The sequence below is a fragment of the Synchiropus splendidus genome, chromosome 8 (genome assembly GCF_027744825.2).
Source record: "Synchiropus splendidus isolate RoL2022-P1 chromosome 8, RoL_Sspl_1.0, whole genome shotgun sequence".
Lineage (NCBI taxonomy): Eukaryota > Metazoa > Chordata > Actinopteri > Syngnathiformes > Callionymidae > Synchiropus > Synchiropus splendidus.
The window spans coordinates 16,551,413-16,567,053 of record NC_071341.1 but is presented as its reverse complement, the minus strand read 5'-3'; the positions used below and the strand labels follow the sequence as shown (position 1 = coordinate 16,567,053).

The 15,641-nt window shown below is 48.1% G+C and overlaps 2 protein-coding genes and 6 non-coding genes across 9 annotated transcripts; 4 read left to right on the top strand and 4 right to left on the bottom strand.

Moving 5' to 3' along the window:
- The first annotated feature begins 192 nt into the window (after positions 1–192).
- Positions 193–2,493, top strand: rhbdd1 (rhomboid domain containing 1). Of its 2 annotated transcripts, none has more exons than XM_053873272.1 (8): positions 193–341; positions 625–779; positions 851–1,130; positions 1,213–1,345; positions 1,537–1,625; positions 1,756–1,812; positions 1,893–2,003; positions 2,171–2,493. In XM_053873272.1, the coding sequence occupies exons 2-8, from the start codon at positions 627–629 to the stop codon at positions 2,275–2,277; spliced, it is 930 nt and encodes a 309-aa protein (XP_053729247.1). In that variant the 5' UTR covers positions 193–341; positions 625–626; the 3' UTR covers positions 2,278–2,493. The 2 variants fall into 2 exon arrangements, with proteins under 2 accessions (XP_053729247.1, XP_053729248.1); XM_053873273.1 differs by having other exon boundaries at positions 200–357.
- A 1,426-nt stretch (positions 2,494–3,919) lies between these two features.
- On the bottom strand, positions 3,920–4,005 carry trnar-ucu (transfer RNA arginine (anticodon UCU)). Its single transcript is given in 2 exon segments — positions 3,920–3,955; positions 3,969–4,005. It is a non-coding gene; the product is annotated as a tRNA-Arg (tRNA).
- A 939-nt stretch (positions 4,006–4,944) lies between these two features.
- Positions 4,945–15,519, top strand: galnt17 (polypeptide N-acetylgalactosaminyltransferase 17). The gene is made up of 11 exons (XM_053873594.1): positions 4,945–5,567; positions 6,185–6,368; positions 6,637–6,803; positions 8,900–9,074; positions 10,184–10,381; positions 12,929–13,046; positions 13,294–13,479; positions 13,661–13,798; positions 14,329–14,424; positions 14,492–14,653; positions 14,733–15,519. Exons 1-11 carry the CDS (start codon positions 5,324–5,326, stop codon positions 14,865–14,867), a joined length of 1,803 nt encoding a protein of 600 aa, XP_053729569.1. The 5' UTR covers positions 4,945–5,323; the 3' UTR covers positions 14,868–15,519.
- trnat-cgu (transfer RNA threonine (anticodon CGU)) lies at positions 7,960–8,033 on the top strand. Its single transcript has one exon. It is a non-coding gene; the product is annotated as a tRNA-Thr (tRNA).
- Positions 8,267–8,340, top strand: trnat-cgu (transfer RNA threonine (anticodon CGU)). Its single transcript has one exon. It is a non-coding gene; the product is annotated as a tRNA-Thr (tRNA).
- trnaw-cca (transfer RNA tryptophan (anticodon CCA)) lies at positions 9,218–9,289 on the bottom strand. The gene has a single exon. It is a non-coding gene; the product is annotated as a tRNA-Trp (tRNA).
- On the bottom strand, positions 9,532–9,603 carry trnaw-cca (transfer RNA tryptophan (anticodon CCA)). Its single transcript has one exon. It is a non-coding gene; the product is annotated as a tRNA-Trp (tRNA).
- Positions 12,317–12,388, bottom strand: trnaw-cca (transfer RNA tryptophan (anticodon CCA)). The gene has a single exon. It is a non-coding gene; the product is annotated as a tRNA-Trp (tRNA).
- Positions 15,520–15,641: the final 122 nt, after the last annotated feature.

The following is a 15,641-nucleotide window of genomic DNA, read 5'->3' as shown; positions in this document are numbered from 1 at the left end:
AACTTCAGTACATTTTCAGTTAAATGTATGACTCCCTCTCGGCTTTCAATAAAGCTAAACTATAGGTACAGCATGTTTATGTTTTGTTTTTCCGGGAAAGGGCCACATGACTTGCTCTAGCCAATCACGGTTGAAAACGTCACGCTTCGCACCCAATCAGATGTGAGCTACGGGATTGCGTCATTCTCCAGGGTTTCTTATAGTTTACGATGACCATGCAAACAGCCTTTTGTCAAAAGACAGTCTTAAAACACTCCCAACTTTATATTAATAGCATTTATTCTAACTTGTTTTGAGAAGTTGGAAAGAAGTGAACGCAACTTATAACTTTTGACTTAGCGGTGAGTTTATTTGCAGGTCAGTTGGTGGAAACGTTTGTCTTCGTGCTATTTTCAGTTTTTATTTCAGTTTCTATTTGCTTCTTATCGACTTTTTAACCTCGTAATTTCTTTCCCTTAAGTAAATGACGCATTTGTTCCTATATGTTTGTTAAAGAGAATGCTTTTGTAATTTCATATTTGTGTGTGTCACAGTCATCATTAATAAGGCAGTGAATTCCAGGTTGAGCACAAACTTCAATCTGGATCAGAGAACTGTCTTCACTGTTGAATCTTGTCATTATAGAAATGGCGAACCGCCCGCAAGGCTCCCGGCTGGGTTTGCTTCTGCTGGCCAGCCTGATCTACCGGGTCGGAGTGGACAACATCCCGCCTGTCTGCCTGGCAGTTTTAGGACTCAACGTCTTCCTTTTCCTTTCGCCTGTCGCCCCGCTGATGCAGGTCTGAGCGCCACAGGAAGCGTCGCAGCTTTTTCCACCCTCTCCTCTCACCGGCGTGTGTTTCCTCACCAGACCTGCGTGAGCGTCCAGCAGGCGTACTGGTACGGCGACTGGAACCGCCTGCTGCTCTCTCCGGTGCACCACGCTGACGACCTGCACCTGTACTTCAACATGGCCTCCTTCATCGTGAAAGGATTTGCGCTGGAGCGGCGTCTGGGCGGACCGTGGTTCCTCTACCTGCTGGCCGTCTTCTCCCTGCTCACCGGGTGTGTTTACCTGCTGCTGGAGGCCGTCCTGACTGAGTTGACTGATGACCCCACCTACAACCTGCAGTGTGCCGTGGGCTTCTCTGGTGAAGACGCGACCGCAGTGATGCCTGGAGTTTGATCTCACAGCGTTTCATTTAGCATGTTGTGCTTCTAACTTGAATCCAGGTGTCCTGTTTGCCCTGAAGGTGGTGAATAACCACTACCACCCCGGCGGCGTGACCCGCCTCATGGGTTTACACGTCCCCAACCGCTACGCCAGCTGGGTGGAGCTGGTGCTGATCCACATCATGACGCCAGGGTGAGAGTATTTCACTGCCTGAGTGAGTGTCACCACAGTGACGGTGTATGTTTTTCAAGCTTGCCTGTCATGTTCCGATTCAGCTGTATCAAACCGCATTTCCCCCTTGGTTCAACTCAAAAGGATGAGAGTGCGGTGTTTGTCCAGCCGGTGGCGGTGTTTCGTCACTGAAACTGTGCTCCTCTCGCCAGAACCTCCTTCGTTGGTCACCTGGCCGGCATCATCGTGGGTCTGCTGTACACCTCCGGACCACTGCTGACCATCATGAAGACCTGTGCCAGTGCGTGTATATCCACTGACCAGTTTAAAAAACATTATGACCACCTGGAGGTCCAGACTCGCCGAATCCCAGTGGTCATAATTGCTCCTGAACTCATGGCTCGACACATACACTGGTAAATGTCTTCCAGATTTGGTGACCTTCGGCGGTTTTCCCTCGGGACCGGGACGACACTTCAGCTCCTCAGGTACCACCGTCACAGAGCGGTTGGATTCTGTCTGAATTCTGTTGATGACTCAGATCCAACTTGTGTGTTTAATCCTGCAGGTCAGGGCGGCTTCCACGGACCCGACCCTGACACCGGCACCCGCACTCACCCTGACAACCTTGAGGAGGAGCAGCTGCAGGCGGCGATCAGGAACAGCCTGATGGATCAAGGTAGAGAGACGATGAGGAGTTATTCTACTAACTAATTGTCCAGGAGTTGGACTGAAGCTCTAGACTTGTGAGGTTTCCTGGTTGCTACAGCTCTACCTATTGGCCAAACAACTGAAGTGCATTCACAAACAGAACTGTGATAGTTTTGGTCCGCTCTGGTTTTTCAGGAGGTCCTGGCCACAGAGAACCTCCTTCTTATGGTTTCCATTTGCCTGAAGAGCGGGCGGTGCCCAAGGAGCCCCGGTGGAGGAGATTCATGAGGTCTGAACGCTGACCCTGGAGAACTGGAACCCAGCTGGGTGGGTGAGGACGGGTGAGGAGGGAGATGTGCCACTGGAAGATCTGGTCCTTCCAACCGAGCGCTCTCCTTCAGCGAGACGTTTGTAGAGAACTGGAGACACTCCTGATCACATGACCTCGGAGTTGGTTTCAGATGTGTCAAATTGTATTTTATTTTTTAAATAAATGTGCTCAGACTTCCTGTCACACACTGATGTGTGTGTGTGTGTGTGTCCGAGTGGGATGGTGCTGGAACCATGGGAGCGATGACACGGAGCCTCCAAACTGGAATAGAGAGTGACACAGTGTGAAAGTGGAGTCGTGACTGGGATCCCCTGAGGCATGATGGGAAGTAGGACAGTCCCATTTGGAGCCAGCGTCCCTCCTGGGTTCACATCAGGGCAGTGTGTGTGTGTGTGTGTGTGAGACGGAGCGTTAGAGCTGTCCGGGTCAGAAACATGGGCCAAGACCAGACACGACCCACAACTACCCATTGGTTTCGCTCCCCTCTGCTCTTCGTCCTCAGTGGTTCGAACTGTGAAACAGGTGGCGCCATCTAGTGCCATTTTATTATTATTATATATTTTTTTTTTTTCATTTGGACCCTCATCACACCCATACTCAAGACCCCGACCCACCAACTCAGAGGTTTGAATGTATGGAGGGCACCAGAGGGGCCCTTGTGTTTGGAGTGCCAAGTTATTGCTGAAAAACCACAGGAAAAAATCTGTGTAAAAATATTCAGCAGCAGAAACTGAACCTCTTTCCAAGTACTACCTGTGGAGAGTTTTTCAGAGAGTATCACTTGAACTAGCCTCACCTGAAGCTCTGTATTTTCGGTGACCTTGAGTGGACCCGGGTCTGCTCTGACAGCACGAAGCAGGTTCTTCTCACTCGCCCAACTTCAGTCGAGGGAGCGTGAAGGTCGATTCTCCATCACAAAGGAACATGGGCGGATTACAGTGACTCATCATGGTGTTTCTGTTCACGACGGAGTTTGGATCCGTCCCAGCGGAGAAGCGATTAACTTCCTGCTCGGAGTGAAGAATAGTTTCAAAGTGGGTTTCAGCCTGCGGCGCGTTTCTGCCGCGCTTTTATCAGCCGAGCGGCAGAGTCGCACTCTGGCGGCGTCGACCAAAAGAAACGCTATTTATAGAATAATCTCGTCAAATCCCACTCATCACCCCCCAACACCTCCCCAGTTATCATCTGCGACTTCCTGTTGCTCAGCTCACTTCTCCTTGTGGGGACCTCCCATTGCCATCACCCTTTCCTCACCTAAACCTGACCCTCCAACACACATGGCTCACCTTCACCAGGACTCTGTTATTGTGAAGTCTCCTAACCTTGCGGGGACCATTTGGCTGGCCATGAAGTCCCCACAAGGAAGGATGAACAGAAACAAAACACACATATTTGTGACTTCCTAACAGTGTCACATGATGCTGAACAATATACTTTCAGACTGCACGACACAACAATGGCCACCTTAGTTGGAGTAGCAGTTGAAGTACTGTTGTACCACAACAGTTTGAAAATCGCACTTTGATCAAGAACATAAGTGTTACATAGAGTTACAGCTGGAACAATTCAGACAGTGAGTAGCCCAGGTATGTTGGATGTGCTGGGCATAATATCGACTCTGGTGGGACTCAAACCCACAACCTTTGAATGACTTGTCCTGCCTAGAAGTCCAACGCGCTGTCCATTGCGCCACAGAGCCACATGGCAGTACTGTGGCTGTACTAGTCTCAAGTGGTCTGAAGTACGAGCTGCAGGACTCAGTAGTTTTCTCAGGATGTTGAAGTACCTTAGGTAGTTGTGGATGTAGTTGTAGCGTAACATTATTATTGTACTGCTTGTGCCAATCAAAGTATTCATATTTGTAGTAACTTCAAAAGTTGTACAAACAGTGGGAGTTGATGTAGTATTACTTGGAAAGAATGGGGTTTTCTGGCATTGTAGTCATGCTTGTAGTGAAGGTGGAGAGGTTGCAATGTTGACGGCTGTATGACTGGTAGTTAGTGGTTGTACTTGTAGACGCCTCAGTAATGAAGTAGCAGTAGTTACTGCAACATGAATCGCAGTTGTTGTAGTAAGGGAAGTAAATGTGAGTACTAGTTACAGTAGTGTTGCTACATTAGCAGCAGATGTAATAATAGTTGCTGCATCAGAACTTGTAGTGTAGTTAGTAGAATGGGGTGCAGTGGTCGTTGTTGTTGAAGTATTTGAGGGAGCTTCTGTATCAGATAGTAGTCAAGTTAGAGGCTGTAGTAGTGTATGTATCTTGCATGTGTGGCAGTGGTGATCATGGTCGGACTCCAGATGCTGCGCTTCTATCCACATCACAGCGCCACCTGCTGGCCCGAGGCACTACTGCTTCACCTTACTTCACATAGGAGGATAGGAGTGTCACAAATGGAAACACGGAAATAATATTGAAGTCAAAGATATTTGTTGTTTCCTTCTTCACTCGCACATTTATTTCCGAACTATGGCAGCCCGGTCGTTCAGACCAAGGAACAAAGTACACCGCAGGAAATCAGTCGAGGAGAGTGAAAGTGAGCCTGTAGCGAGATCTTCTCCGTTTCCCAGTGAGGTCTGGATTCAACAGTTAGTGTGTTCTGAAGACATCCACTGCACGTGAAGGGTTAACCAGCCCTGGCGGAGGGATGATAATCCGGCTCCAACACAGCTGCACTCGCCTGCCTCGATTTCTCCTTGCGCTGCTCTTAGGCGCGTTACGGCTTTTTAAGTAAAGCAGAAGGGCGTGAGGACAGCGGCGGAGTGTCGGAATGCGGAGCGGCCGCCGGGGTCGAGGATGCTGAGTGCGGACTGTGGAGGAGCCGAGGCGCGTCTGCAGCTCTGCTCTCCGTCGCATCTGCACCGGGTCGCGGTTTGAGAATTGGGAGCATCTTCCGAGTCTTTGTGCGCCTCCCCGCGCGCGCTCGGACATGAGACCCGGGGAGGCTGCGGATGCGTGACCGGAACCGTCCGTGAATCTGTGGCACCGAGCCGAGCCCGGGACTTTTTTTTTTTACATGGCTTTCGTGTTCCGAAGATGGAGGCTTCTGCTGGTGCTGAACGTGATGGCGGTGGCGGGGTTCGTCACCTTTTGGGCCAAATGCAACTCACGCAGCGTCCAAGCGGTCGGTCCGCTTCTGGTTCCGCTGGACCGCAGGAGGCCTCCGAGCAACGGGACGGTACCGGGGTCCAACATTAGTCACGAGCTGCTGCTGAAGAGGCTCAGCTCGCTGGAGGACGTGGTGTACCGGCAGCTCAACGGTACCGAACCTGGTTCTCTTCTGTGATCTGAAGTTAGAACCTGCGAGAGTCGCTTTAAAGTTCAACGTCTGAACGCAAATTTATGTATTGAAGCCACTTTACCAGAAAAGTAGACAAATATATTAAAACGTAAAAAACATTATTATTCAAAATATTAGATTTATTTTTTTAAGAACGATTTTTAAAGATGTAAATAATTTGTAGTTTTAATACAGTTAATTTTACATGTATTTATATGCATATATATTTTTTAAGTTTATTTTTTAAAGTTATACTGCTTTGAAACTATATTAATAAGGAAGAATATATATATATATATATATATATATTCAAGCAGATAATTTTGAAAAAAAAATTAAACTTAAATTTTTTTTTCATATTTAGAGAAAATGTGTAAAAATTGTGACATGGTAAGCAAAATATGTATCTTTTTTATAGATCTGTTTTGTCAAAATAAATTTGTTGTCAATAATTTACTATTATTCATAAAATAATTCATAAGTAAATATAAAAATAACCATGTACAATAAGAAAATGTAAAAATAATAGCTGTGTACAATATTTATCAGCCATAGAAATGTGCAATATTACATTTTGTTTTGTGACCGGTGGTCCAGGCCTGTCCAAGTCTCTGGGTCTGATCGAAGGGTTCGGGGGTCGTGGTAAAGGGGGCACGGCTGCCACGCTGTCGCCGGCCGAGGAGAGCAACGCCAAATACTTGCGGGAGAAATACGGCTACAACGCCTTCCTCAGCGACCGGATCTCTCTGGACAGAACCATCCCGGACCACAGACCCAGCAAGTGAGTGCGCACCAGAGCCTGCCAGTCCGACACCCTCATGCTTGACAGCTCGTTTCCCATCATCCCACACTGAGAACCAGGCACCCACACACTGATCTGACCCGACCCCTCCTGGGATCCAACAGCGCTCACCACACCTCTGCACACACACACCCCCACAGTGAGGCTCAGACTGGCAGCACAGATGGAGACGCACGTCATCATCATGCTTTTGCATCAGCTTTATTCACTCGCGACTAAAATGTGAATTGTGTGTGTGTGTACACAGGTGCATAAAGGTCAACTTCCCCCGTGACCTTCCTCAAATATCCCTCATCTTCATCTTCGTCAACGAGGCTCTGTCGGTGATCCTACGCTCGGTGCACTCGGCTGTCAATCACACGCCGGCTCACCTGCTGAAGGAGATCATCCTGGTGGACGACCACAGCGACGACGGTCAGCCTCACCTCCCTCCCCCTCACCATCAACCGTAACATTATGACCACCCCAGCTGCTCTCATGTCTGTCTGCGGGGGATTGTTGTCACCGCTCGAGGGCTCTTTCTCGAACCCTTTCTTGGGCTGAGGGTTGCGGGCTCAAGTCCGGGACAACGTTTTCGCGAGCTCTCTTCCATCCTGTGGTGTTGAAAATGAGCTTTGGCCTTCTTTTGTGGTGTAGCTTCTCACTGATTTGAGTCAGACAATTTTCAAGTCCAGTAGTTTTCATCTATTTCATTCTTGGTTTGAATCCCAGGTCCATGTTCCTTTCAGGTGAGGTTCATGTCCTTCACCATCATCATCAGAAAGTTCCAGCTCGACTTCATACATTCCACATACTGAAGCAACGACATTGCTCTCTCTAGCTTTGAAGGTTGTCTTGGAAAGGGAAAGACCTTGGGTTCAAAGTAGTCCGTGAGCTGCAAGGCTGGTTTCCAGAAATGACACAGTGGCTTCTTTAGCTCTCACTGGGTTTCAGAGTCAGTGGCTTCTCCAGGCTCTGAGAGATGAGGTGTTTCATTTTGGGCCTGGAAGCAGGCAATGTTGCACAGAGTTCTGGTGGAGCGGGGAGAAGTAGGACCATTAGTGAGAGTGGCGGAGAGAGGAAGACTCTGAAGTAAATGAGGTCAGACGAGAAGGAGAGCGCAAGGTGAAGACGTGGAGAGAAGGAGCGGAACAAAAGGAGGGGCTCACTCGCTGGTGGGGGAACATCACCCCTCAGTAACAAGGATATTTTAGAAACTCCAGCAGCGGAGGATCGTGGCAGCGGTTTCTCTTCTCAACCGTTGCTATGGAGATTTTCACGTCTGTCGAGTGATGAGAATACCCTGAGTTCGAGTCCGTCCTCCTCCGCTTGGCTCTTTGGAACCAAGTCATCCGTGTCTATTCTTTCTTCAAGTTTGATCCAACAAGAAAATATCTTGTTAAAATTGTGACTTTAAGTGTCGGCAGACTCACCTGTCTGCACTTTAACTCCCTATGTTTGACCTAAGCCATGACATGTACTCATGGAACATGAAGGGGCTGGGTTCATTTTCCTCCTCTGGGCTCCGGTGGGCGCTGTCGCTTAGACGGTTACAGCATCTGTCACATCGTTTTTTCCTCTCCGGCCACAAGGCGCTGTGGCTCAGATGGTTAGAGCGTCTGTCTCGTAAACAGAAGACCCTGGGTTCGACTCCCAGCAGTGCCTTGCTTTCTTTAGGTTCTCGTGCTCTCTTACTGGCTTCACACAGTGAGGACAGATCTTCATGCGTCCTGGAAGTGTTTCAGGCTCCTGGGTTCAACTCCCAGATTTCTTTGGTCGCTTAGGTTTGAGTCGGAAGAGCTGCAGACCACATGCAGCCATTTTGAACGATGTTTTGCAGATCAGTTGTTTTCGGTTTGACTTTGGAAGTCCTCTGGTGACGTGCCTCACCATAATGCGGCGCTGTGGCTTAGTTGGCTAAAGCGTCTGTCTCGTAAACAGAAGACCCTGGGTTCGACTCCCAGCAGTGCCTCTGATCATTTTGCTGCCCTTGGAAACACGCTAACATGCACATAGCTTCCAGCTAACTTGCTTGATGGCAGTTTTGGCCGATGGCCATGTTTCCATCACCGTGAGGACGACGGCAGAGGTCACACACGATAACAAGCACAGTGAGTTGCAGGCACCAGCCGTCGCCGGATGTGTGAGCGAGAACCGGAGCAACAAAGATGGAGTCATGCCTCAGTTTCGGTGCAATATCAAGATGACAAGAATCTTAACTGAAAGATGCCGGCACAGTTCTTAGTGTCCGAGGAAGTATCTTCCTTTGTTTTGTAAACTTTCTGATGTTATTTTTGTCCAGGACGATGAATAGTTTCGAGGAGGAGTGTAGTGAATAAACGCCTGTAAATTAGTACTTGAGGTAAGAGGTAGTAGCTAAAGTAGCCGAGCACCCAGATGAGTAACCTTAGCGTGATGTCTCATCTGATGAAGCTGTGGATGACGACAGGAGGCTGTGAGGGCTGTGGCGCCACCTGGTGGAGCCTTGCTGCCCTCACCAAGCTCACAGAAATTCTCCTTCTGGTTTCCAGAGCAGCTGAAAGGTCCACTCGAGGAGTATGTCAACAAGCGCTACCCAGGCCTGGTGAAGATCGTTCGGAACCAGAAGAGAGAAGGACTGATCCGGGCCAGAATCGAAGGTTGGAAGGCAGCCACGGCTGAGGTCACGGGCTTTTTCGATGCCCATGTCGAATTCACGCCGTCCTGGTGAGCGAGACTGTGAGGCACTTGCATCACCTTTTCTTCCACTCAAGATGACATAGCTCCTTGATGTGATTTGAACATGCAACCGTCTGATCTCCAGTGAAAAAGTCGACTGAAAGACACAACTCCACACTTGACCACAGAATTGACCCTGACGTGATTTGAACACGCAACCTTCTGATCTGGAGTCAGACGCGCTACCATTGCGCCACAGGGTCCTCTTGTCTAATGTTTAAAAAAAAAACAAAAAAAAAAAAAACAAGCTGGCCAAGGTCAAAAGTTATAGTGGCAATATAAAACCGCAATGGGATTTGAACATAGAACCTTCTGATCCTCAGCAAAGAAAGATTCTAAATCACATAAGTCAAACTAACAGTAATCCTTGATGTGACCTTACAACTTTCTGATCTTCAGTGAAAAATGCTGGCGAAGGACACATCTCCATAATTGACCACTGAACTGACCCTGACGTGAATTGAACACGCAACCTTCTGATCTGGAGTCAGACGCGCTACCATTGCGCCACAGGGTCCGTGGCCACATGGGAGGGTTAAAAGAAATAAACAAATAAAGAGCTACAACAAGACGGTCAAAGAGGGAATTAAGAAGTCATGAAGCTTCATGAAGCACTTAAAACATTTTTTTAAAGTAGCATTGACGGCAACCCAAAGCCACTGTGGGGTTTTGGGGGTGGGATGTAGTAAATGAAAAGGAGAAGGGAGTTTTCATTAATTTTTTGCAAAACATTTAGTCTATTTCTATTCATTAACTATGAGGCACATTCCATCCCCTCAGCATTATTATAACATTGTTACCCCTGAACTTGACATGACTTGAACACACAACCTTCTGATCTGGAGTCAGACAAGACCTTGCGTCAGTGAACTGTGCTGAACGAAGGCAGCGTGAGACAAACTCATTTCACACCTCCGGAACCTCAGAGGGAGGAGATGGAGCCATCACAGGCTTCTGTCATGAAAACCTGGCCTCTGATGTCCGCCCTGTCACACACTCCCCGAACAGAACCACTGATGAACTGAACACTGAGCTCGGTTCTACTGAAGCGTCTGTACGGTGGTCCTGTGTTTGACTCCGCATGTCTGTTGGTCCAGGGCCGAGCCGGTTCTGGCCAGACTCAAGGAGGACCACAAGAGGATCATCCTGCCCTCCATCGACAACATCAAGCACGACACCTTTGAAGTGGAGCGCTACGAGAACTCGGGTCACGGATACAACTGGGAGCTGTGGTGCATGTACATCAACCCCCCCAAGCAGTGGTGGGAGGAGGGGGACATGACTGCCCCCATCAGGTGAGCCCCCCGCAGGCTGCATTTGAGAATGATCCCCACTGTATTTTCCCCCACAAGGCTTGAAGCAATGTGCAGCCAAGAGCCCTGTACCTTGATGTGATGTGAACACAGAGCCTTCTGATGTGGTGTCAGACTGTTGTTTCACAAGATCATGCGATAGAATAAAGAGAAAACAAACAAAGAAATGTTTGGTGCAAGCATCTTCCGACTTTACTAGCCATGTACAAAGCCGAATGAACATAGAAAAGAAAGATTCTACAGCACAAAAGTCGAACCATGATTCGATTCAAACAAGCAACCTTCTGATCATCAGTGAAAAATTCTACTGAAAGACACAACACCACATGTTACCAATGAATTTGCCCTAATGTGATTCAAATGCGCGACCTTCTGATCGGGAGTCAGATGCACAAGGATTGCGCCACAGGGTTCACGTGTCTGCAGTTTTATAACACAACCAAAAAGAATTCACACAAACTGACCAAGGTCAAAAAGTCGGCATGTAATAGCCCAATGAACGTATGATTTGAACGTACAACCATAAGATATTCAGTGATAAACGCTACAGGAGAACATACATCAAAGGCTTAACACTGAACTGACCCTAACGGGATTCGAACACGCAACCTTCCGATCGGGAGTCAGATGCGCTACCATTGCGCCACAGTGACCTAATGTCTATTTATTCTATAAATAAACAAAAGTAATTCACAGCAACTGGCAGAAGTCAAAGTTCTAGTGGCAATATAAAGCACAACGGGATTTGAACATAGAAGATTCTGTCCCTCAGCAAAGAAAGATTCTAAAGCACAAAAGTCTTACAGTGATCCCTGGTGTGATATGAACATGCACCTTTGTGAACTTCAGCGAAAAATTCTAGTTAAGGACACAACTCCACACTTTACCACTGAAATGACCCTGATGTGACTCGAACACACAACCTTCTGATCTGGAGTCAGACCAGCCACCATTGCGCCACAAGGTCTGTGACTGCAGGAAAGTGTTAAAAAAAAAAAACATAAATAAAGAGCCACAAAAACTGCAGAAGGTCAAAGAGGGAATTAAGAGGTCATGAAGCTTCATGAAGCACTGTCCTCCTTTTCAGAGCTGACTAGGTGGTGCACTCAGGTTAAAAATGAAGTATCATTAGAACAATAATCAGCAGAGAGTGCCATCCAGTGGGCGCAGACGATCACAGCACTGCTTCATGAAGCTTCAATTCGTGTCTCACTCTGGCCTCGACCTGAGCGGAACTCACGACTGTCTCACGGCCATTCTTGTTCATGCAGAGAACCTGTGCAGTGCTTGTTCCCGGGATGATAAAAGTGCCCCTTTTACAGCCCATTTTCTAAAATTCTTGAAAAGTTATCTTACTCTCCCTCGTTCATTCCACCCAGATCTATTTTGGTCATTTCATTTGGACTTTCGCAGCCCATTTTCAGCACAAAAGTCTAACCATGATTCGATTCCAACAAGCACCCTTCTGGTCATCAGTGAAAAATGCTACTGAAGGACACAACACCATGTCACCAATGAATTGACCCTGATGTGATTCAAATGCGTGACCTTCTGATCTGGTGTCAGATGGAGTCAGACGCACTAGGATTGCACCTCTCCTGTTTTAAAATACAAGCAAAAATAATTCACAGAAACTGACCAAGGTCAAAAAGTGGGCATGTAAAAGCGCTACCGTTGTTTCCTAGAGTTTCAATAAATAAACAAAAACAATTCACAGCAACTGGCCGAAGTCAATGTTCTAGTGGCAATATAAAAGACCCATGTTATTTGAACATAGAAGATTCTGATCCTCAGCAAAGAAACATTCTATAGCATGAAAGTCTAACAGTGATCCCTGATGTGATATGAAAATGCAAACATCTGTTATTCAGTGAAATATGCTACTGCAGGACGGAACTTGAAGCATTGCCACTGAAATGACCCTGACGTGATTTGAACACTCAACCTTCGGATCTGGAGTCAGACGCGCTACCATTGCGCCACAAAGTCCTATTGTTTAAAGATTTAATAAATATATGAGAATAATTTACAGCAACTGGCCGAAGTCAAATTAATGGCAATAAAAAATCCGGGATAAAAAAAAACCTTATGCTCTTCAGCAAAGAAAGATTCTAACACTAATTCTTGATGTGCTCACGCAGTCTTCAGTCCCACAGAAGGCTACATCAGCACACACACTACTACAACTTAATTGACCCCAACGTGATTCGAACATGCAACCTTCTGATCTGGTGTGGGACGCGCTAACATTGGGCCACAGGGTCTACAGATGGATGAGAGGGTTTAGAAAAATACACAAATAAATCCGCAACAACTGAGTACGGTCAGAAAAGGAATTGCAGTCTAACAGTCCAGTGGGATTTGAACTTACAACCTGCTGTTGTTCCATGAAGCAAGCACAAAATTTTTGTGTTAATAAAGACGAACTTTTGGCGAGCCCGTCCTTCAGAGACCCCTAAAATTTGACAGGAGTTAAACGTGTAACCTTCTTATCAGACATAGAACAAAAGTCACACGTTTTTGTTCCAGAACTCCCGCCATGATCGGCTGCTCCTTCGTGGCCAACAGAGCCTACTTCGGGGAGCTGGGCTTGCTGGACTCTGGCATGGACGTGTACGGAGGCGAGAATATCGAGCTGGGCATCAGGGTTGGTTCTCCTTCCTTTCTCTGCAGTTTTCTTCGGCCACAGCAGGGGGCGCCACTGAAGGCTCCATTAGGAGTTCTCCTCAAGTCACTTTAGATAAACGGATGAGTCAGTGACACCTGTGGGCTGGTACCACCTTCGCTGGTTAGCTCCAGTGGACTCAGCCCAGAGGAGGTCTCTGAGAGCCGCCTGATGGGAGCGCTAGCTCGGCTCATACATACGAAGGTCAAAGCAGTCCATGCACTTCCAGGTGTGGCTGTGTGGGGGCAGTATGGAGGTGCTGCCTTGCTCCAGGGTCGCACACATCGCCCGCATGAAGAAGCCCTACCACAGCAACATCGCCTTCCACATGCGGCGCAACGCCCTGCGGGTGGCCGAGGTCTGGATGGACGAGTACAAGTCCAACGTCTACCTGGCGTGGAACATCCCGATGGAGGTGAGGAGACCGTCGTCATGGCGACAGCTTGCAGCATCACCGGGTTCCACATTAGAAGTTCATGAACGAGCGGATGAAACAAGAGGCTAATGGGGAAGTGTAGCTCATCATCATCATCATCATCACTACCATCATCATCACAGGACCACAAACTTCCTGGAATGACTCCATGTGATTCCAGAACCACAGTATCGATTTCGGAGACGTCTCCCAGCGGGTGGCGCTGAGGAAGAGTCTGCAGTGTAAGAGCTTCCAGTGGTACCTGGACAACGTCTACCCCGAGATGAGGAGATACAACAACACGCTGTACTACGGGGAGGTGAGTCAGCAACTCCTCCATCTATGTATCTATGGGAAGTCCAATCAGTTATGAGTCAGCAAAACAAGAAGACTGTCTTCTTCCTAATGTGAGTCAGCAGAAACTATGGTGATGTCAAATCTTAAGGTGAGTCAGCTGAAAGTTACTATTTTACTCCAATGTCAGTCATCAAAAGTAAGAATGATGACGATGAAGGTGACAGCAATAGGAGTCAGCAATAAAAATAAAAAATAAGTACCAACATGTGTCAGCAAAAAGAACCCAAACTCAACATGAGACCCAGCAAAAGTTCTTCAGTGAGGTGAGTCTGCAGTCCCACAGGAAAGCAGCAGAGCAATGATCCTGTTAGGTAAAAGTGAGTCAGCAACTTGTTGTTTTTCACTAAGTCTCAGTCAAGTCCATAACATCTGGATGGTTGTTCACGACTCCTTCAGTGAGGAGCTCTGTCGTCCCCCTGTGACCTGAGCAGAGATCTGATTGGCTCCACATGATCGCGGTGGGCGTGTTTGACGTGTGGTTTGTGGTTCCAGATCCGTAACTCCAAAGCGAGCCACTTGTGCATGGACCAGGGAGTGAAGGAGAACCACACGGCCACCCTGCACCCGTGTCACGGCTGGGGCCCACAGGTACTGAACACGCTCTCTAACGCCACCTGTGACGCGATAAGTGAAGCATATCTGCGTGTCCATCCAGCTGGGCCGCTTCACCTCGGAGGGTCAGCTGTACCTGGGACCTCTGGGCAGCACCGGGGACGACACTCGCTGCGTGGTGGACGACCAGAGCGGCAGCTTCCCTCAGATGGTCAACTGTGACAAGGTGACTGACGAAAAGCAGAAGAGCTGGACGTTCTCTCAGGTGAGACGCTGCTGCATCTGCTCACTACTGCTGGAAGCCGGTGCTTGACTGGTTCTGTTGGACCTCGTGTGTTCTGCAGGGCCACTCGTTCATCAACCGGGCCTCAGGTCGGTGTCTGGAGGTGATCCCGGCCAACGTTTACTTCGGCTACCTGCTGGTGCTGCAGTCATGTTCGGGTCAGAGGTGGACCATCAAGAACACTATGAGGCACTAGGTCCGGCCCGCCACAGATCCAGGAACTCGATGATGCAACATCCGAATCAGGTCACATGACCTATCAGAGTCTTACCCGCCATGGATGATGTCATCGCGTGCGATTGACGGCTCCAGCGCATCTTCACGTCCATTCTCCTCAACTGTCAGTGACCTCCCGTGACCTCTCATGACCCGGTGTGACATCATCAAAGGGCCGCCATGTTTTGTAAGACTCGTGTCGATGTCCCCCTCGCTGTAGATGCATGATTGTACTGGGATCACAGGGAGGAAGTGTTTCTGTGCTGACCATGATGTCATTTTTTATTCTGCATCAGCTCCATTCTGAGTCTTCCGATTAAAGAAACAGCTGGTTGATGTTCAGCGTCCCACTTTGATGTAAAGAAGAAGAACACTGGGGTGGAAGGGAAGCTCCAGAGAGGCGCTTTTATCCTCCACTCGATGACGCACTCAGATCGCTTCTCTCTGCTGCTGGGGTCTGATCCGCCACTCCACATTAAAATAAAATAAAATAAAATAAAATAACAAAAGCTTACCACAATTCCAACAGTCTGACGGCCGAGGGGAAGACGCTGTTCCTGTGACGGGAGGTTCTGGTCTGGATGGACCGCAGCCTCCAGCCAGAGGGAAGAGGAACAAACAGTCCATGTCCAGGGTGAGAAGGGTCGGCTCTGATCTGACCTTGTCTAATGTTTCAATAAATAAACAAAAATAATTCACAGCAACTGGCGAAAGTCAAAGTTATAGTGGCAATATAAAAGCCCATTGGGATTTG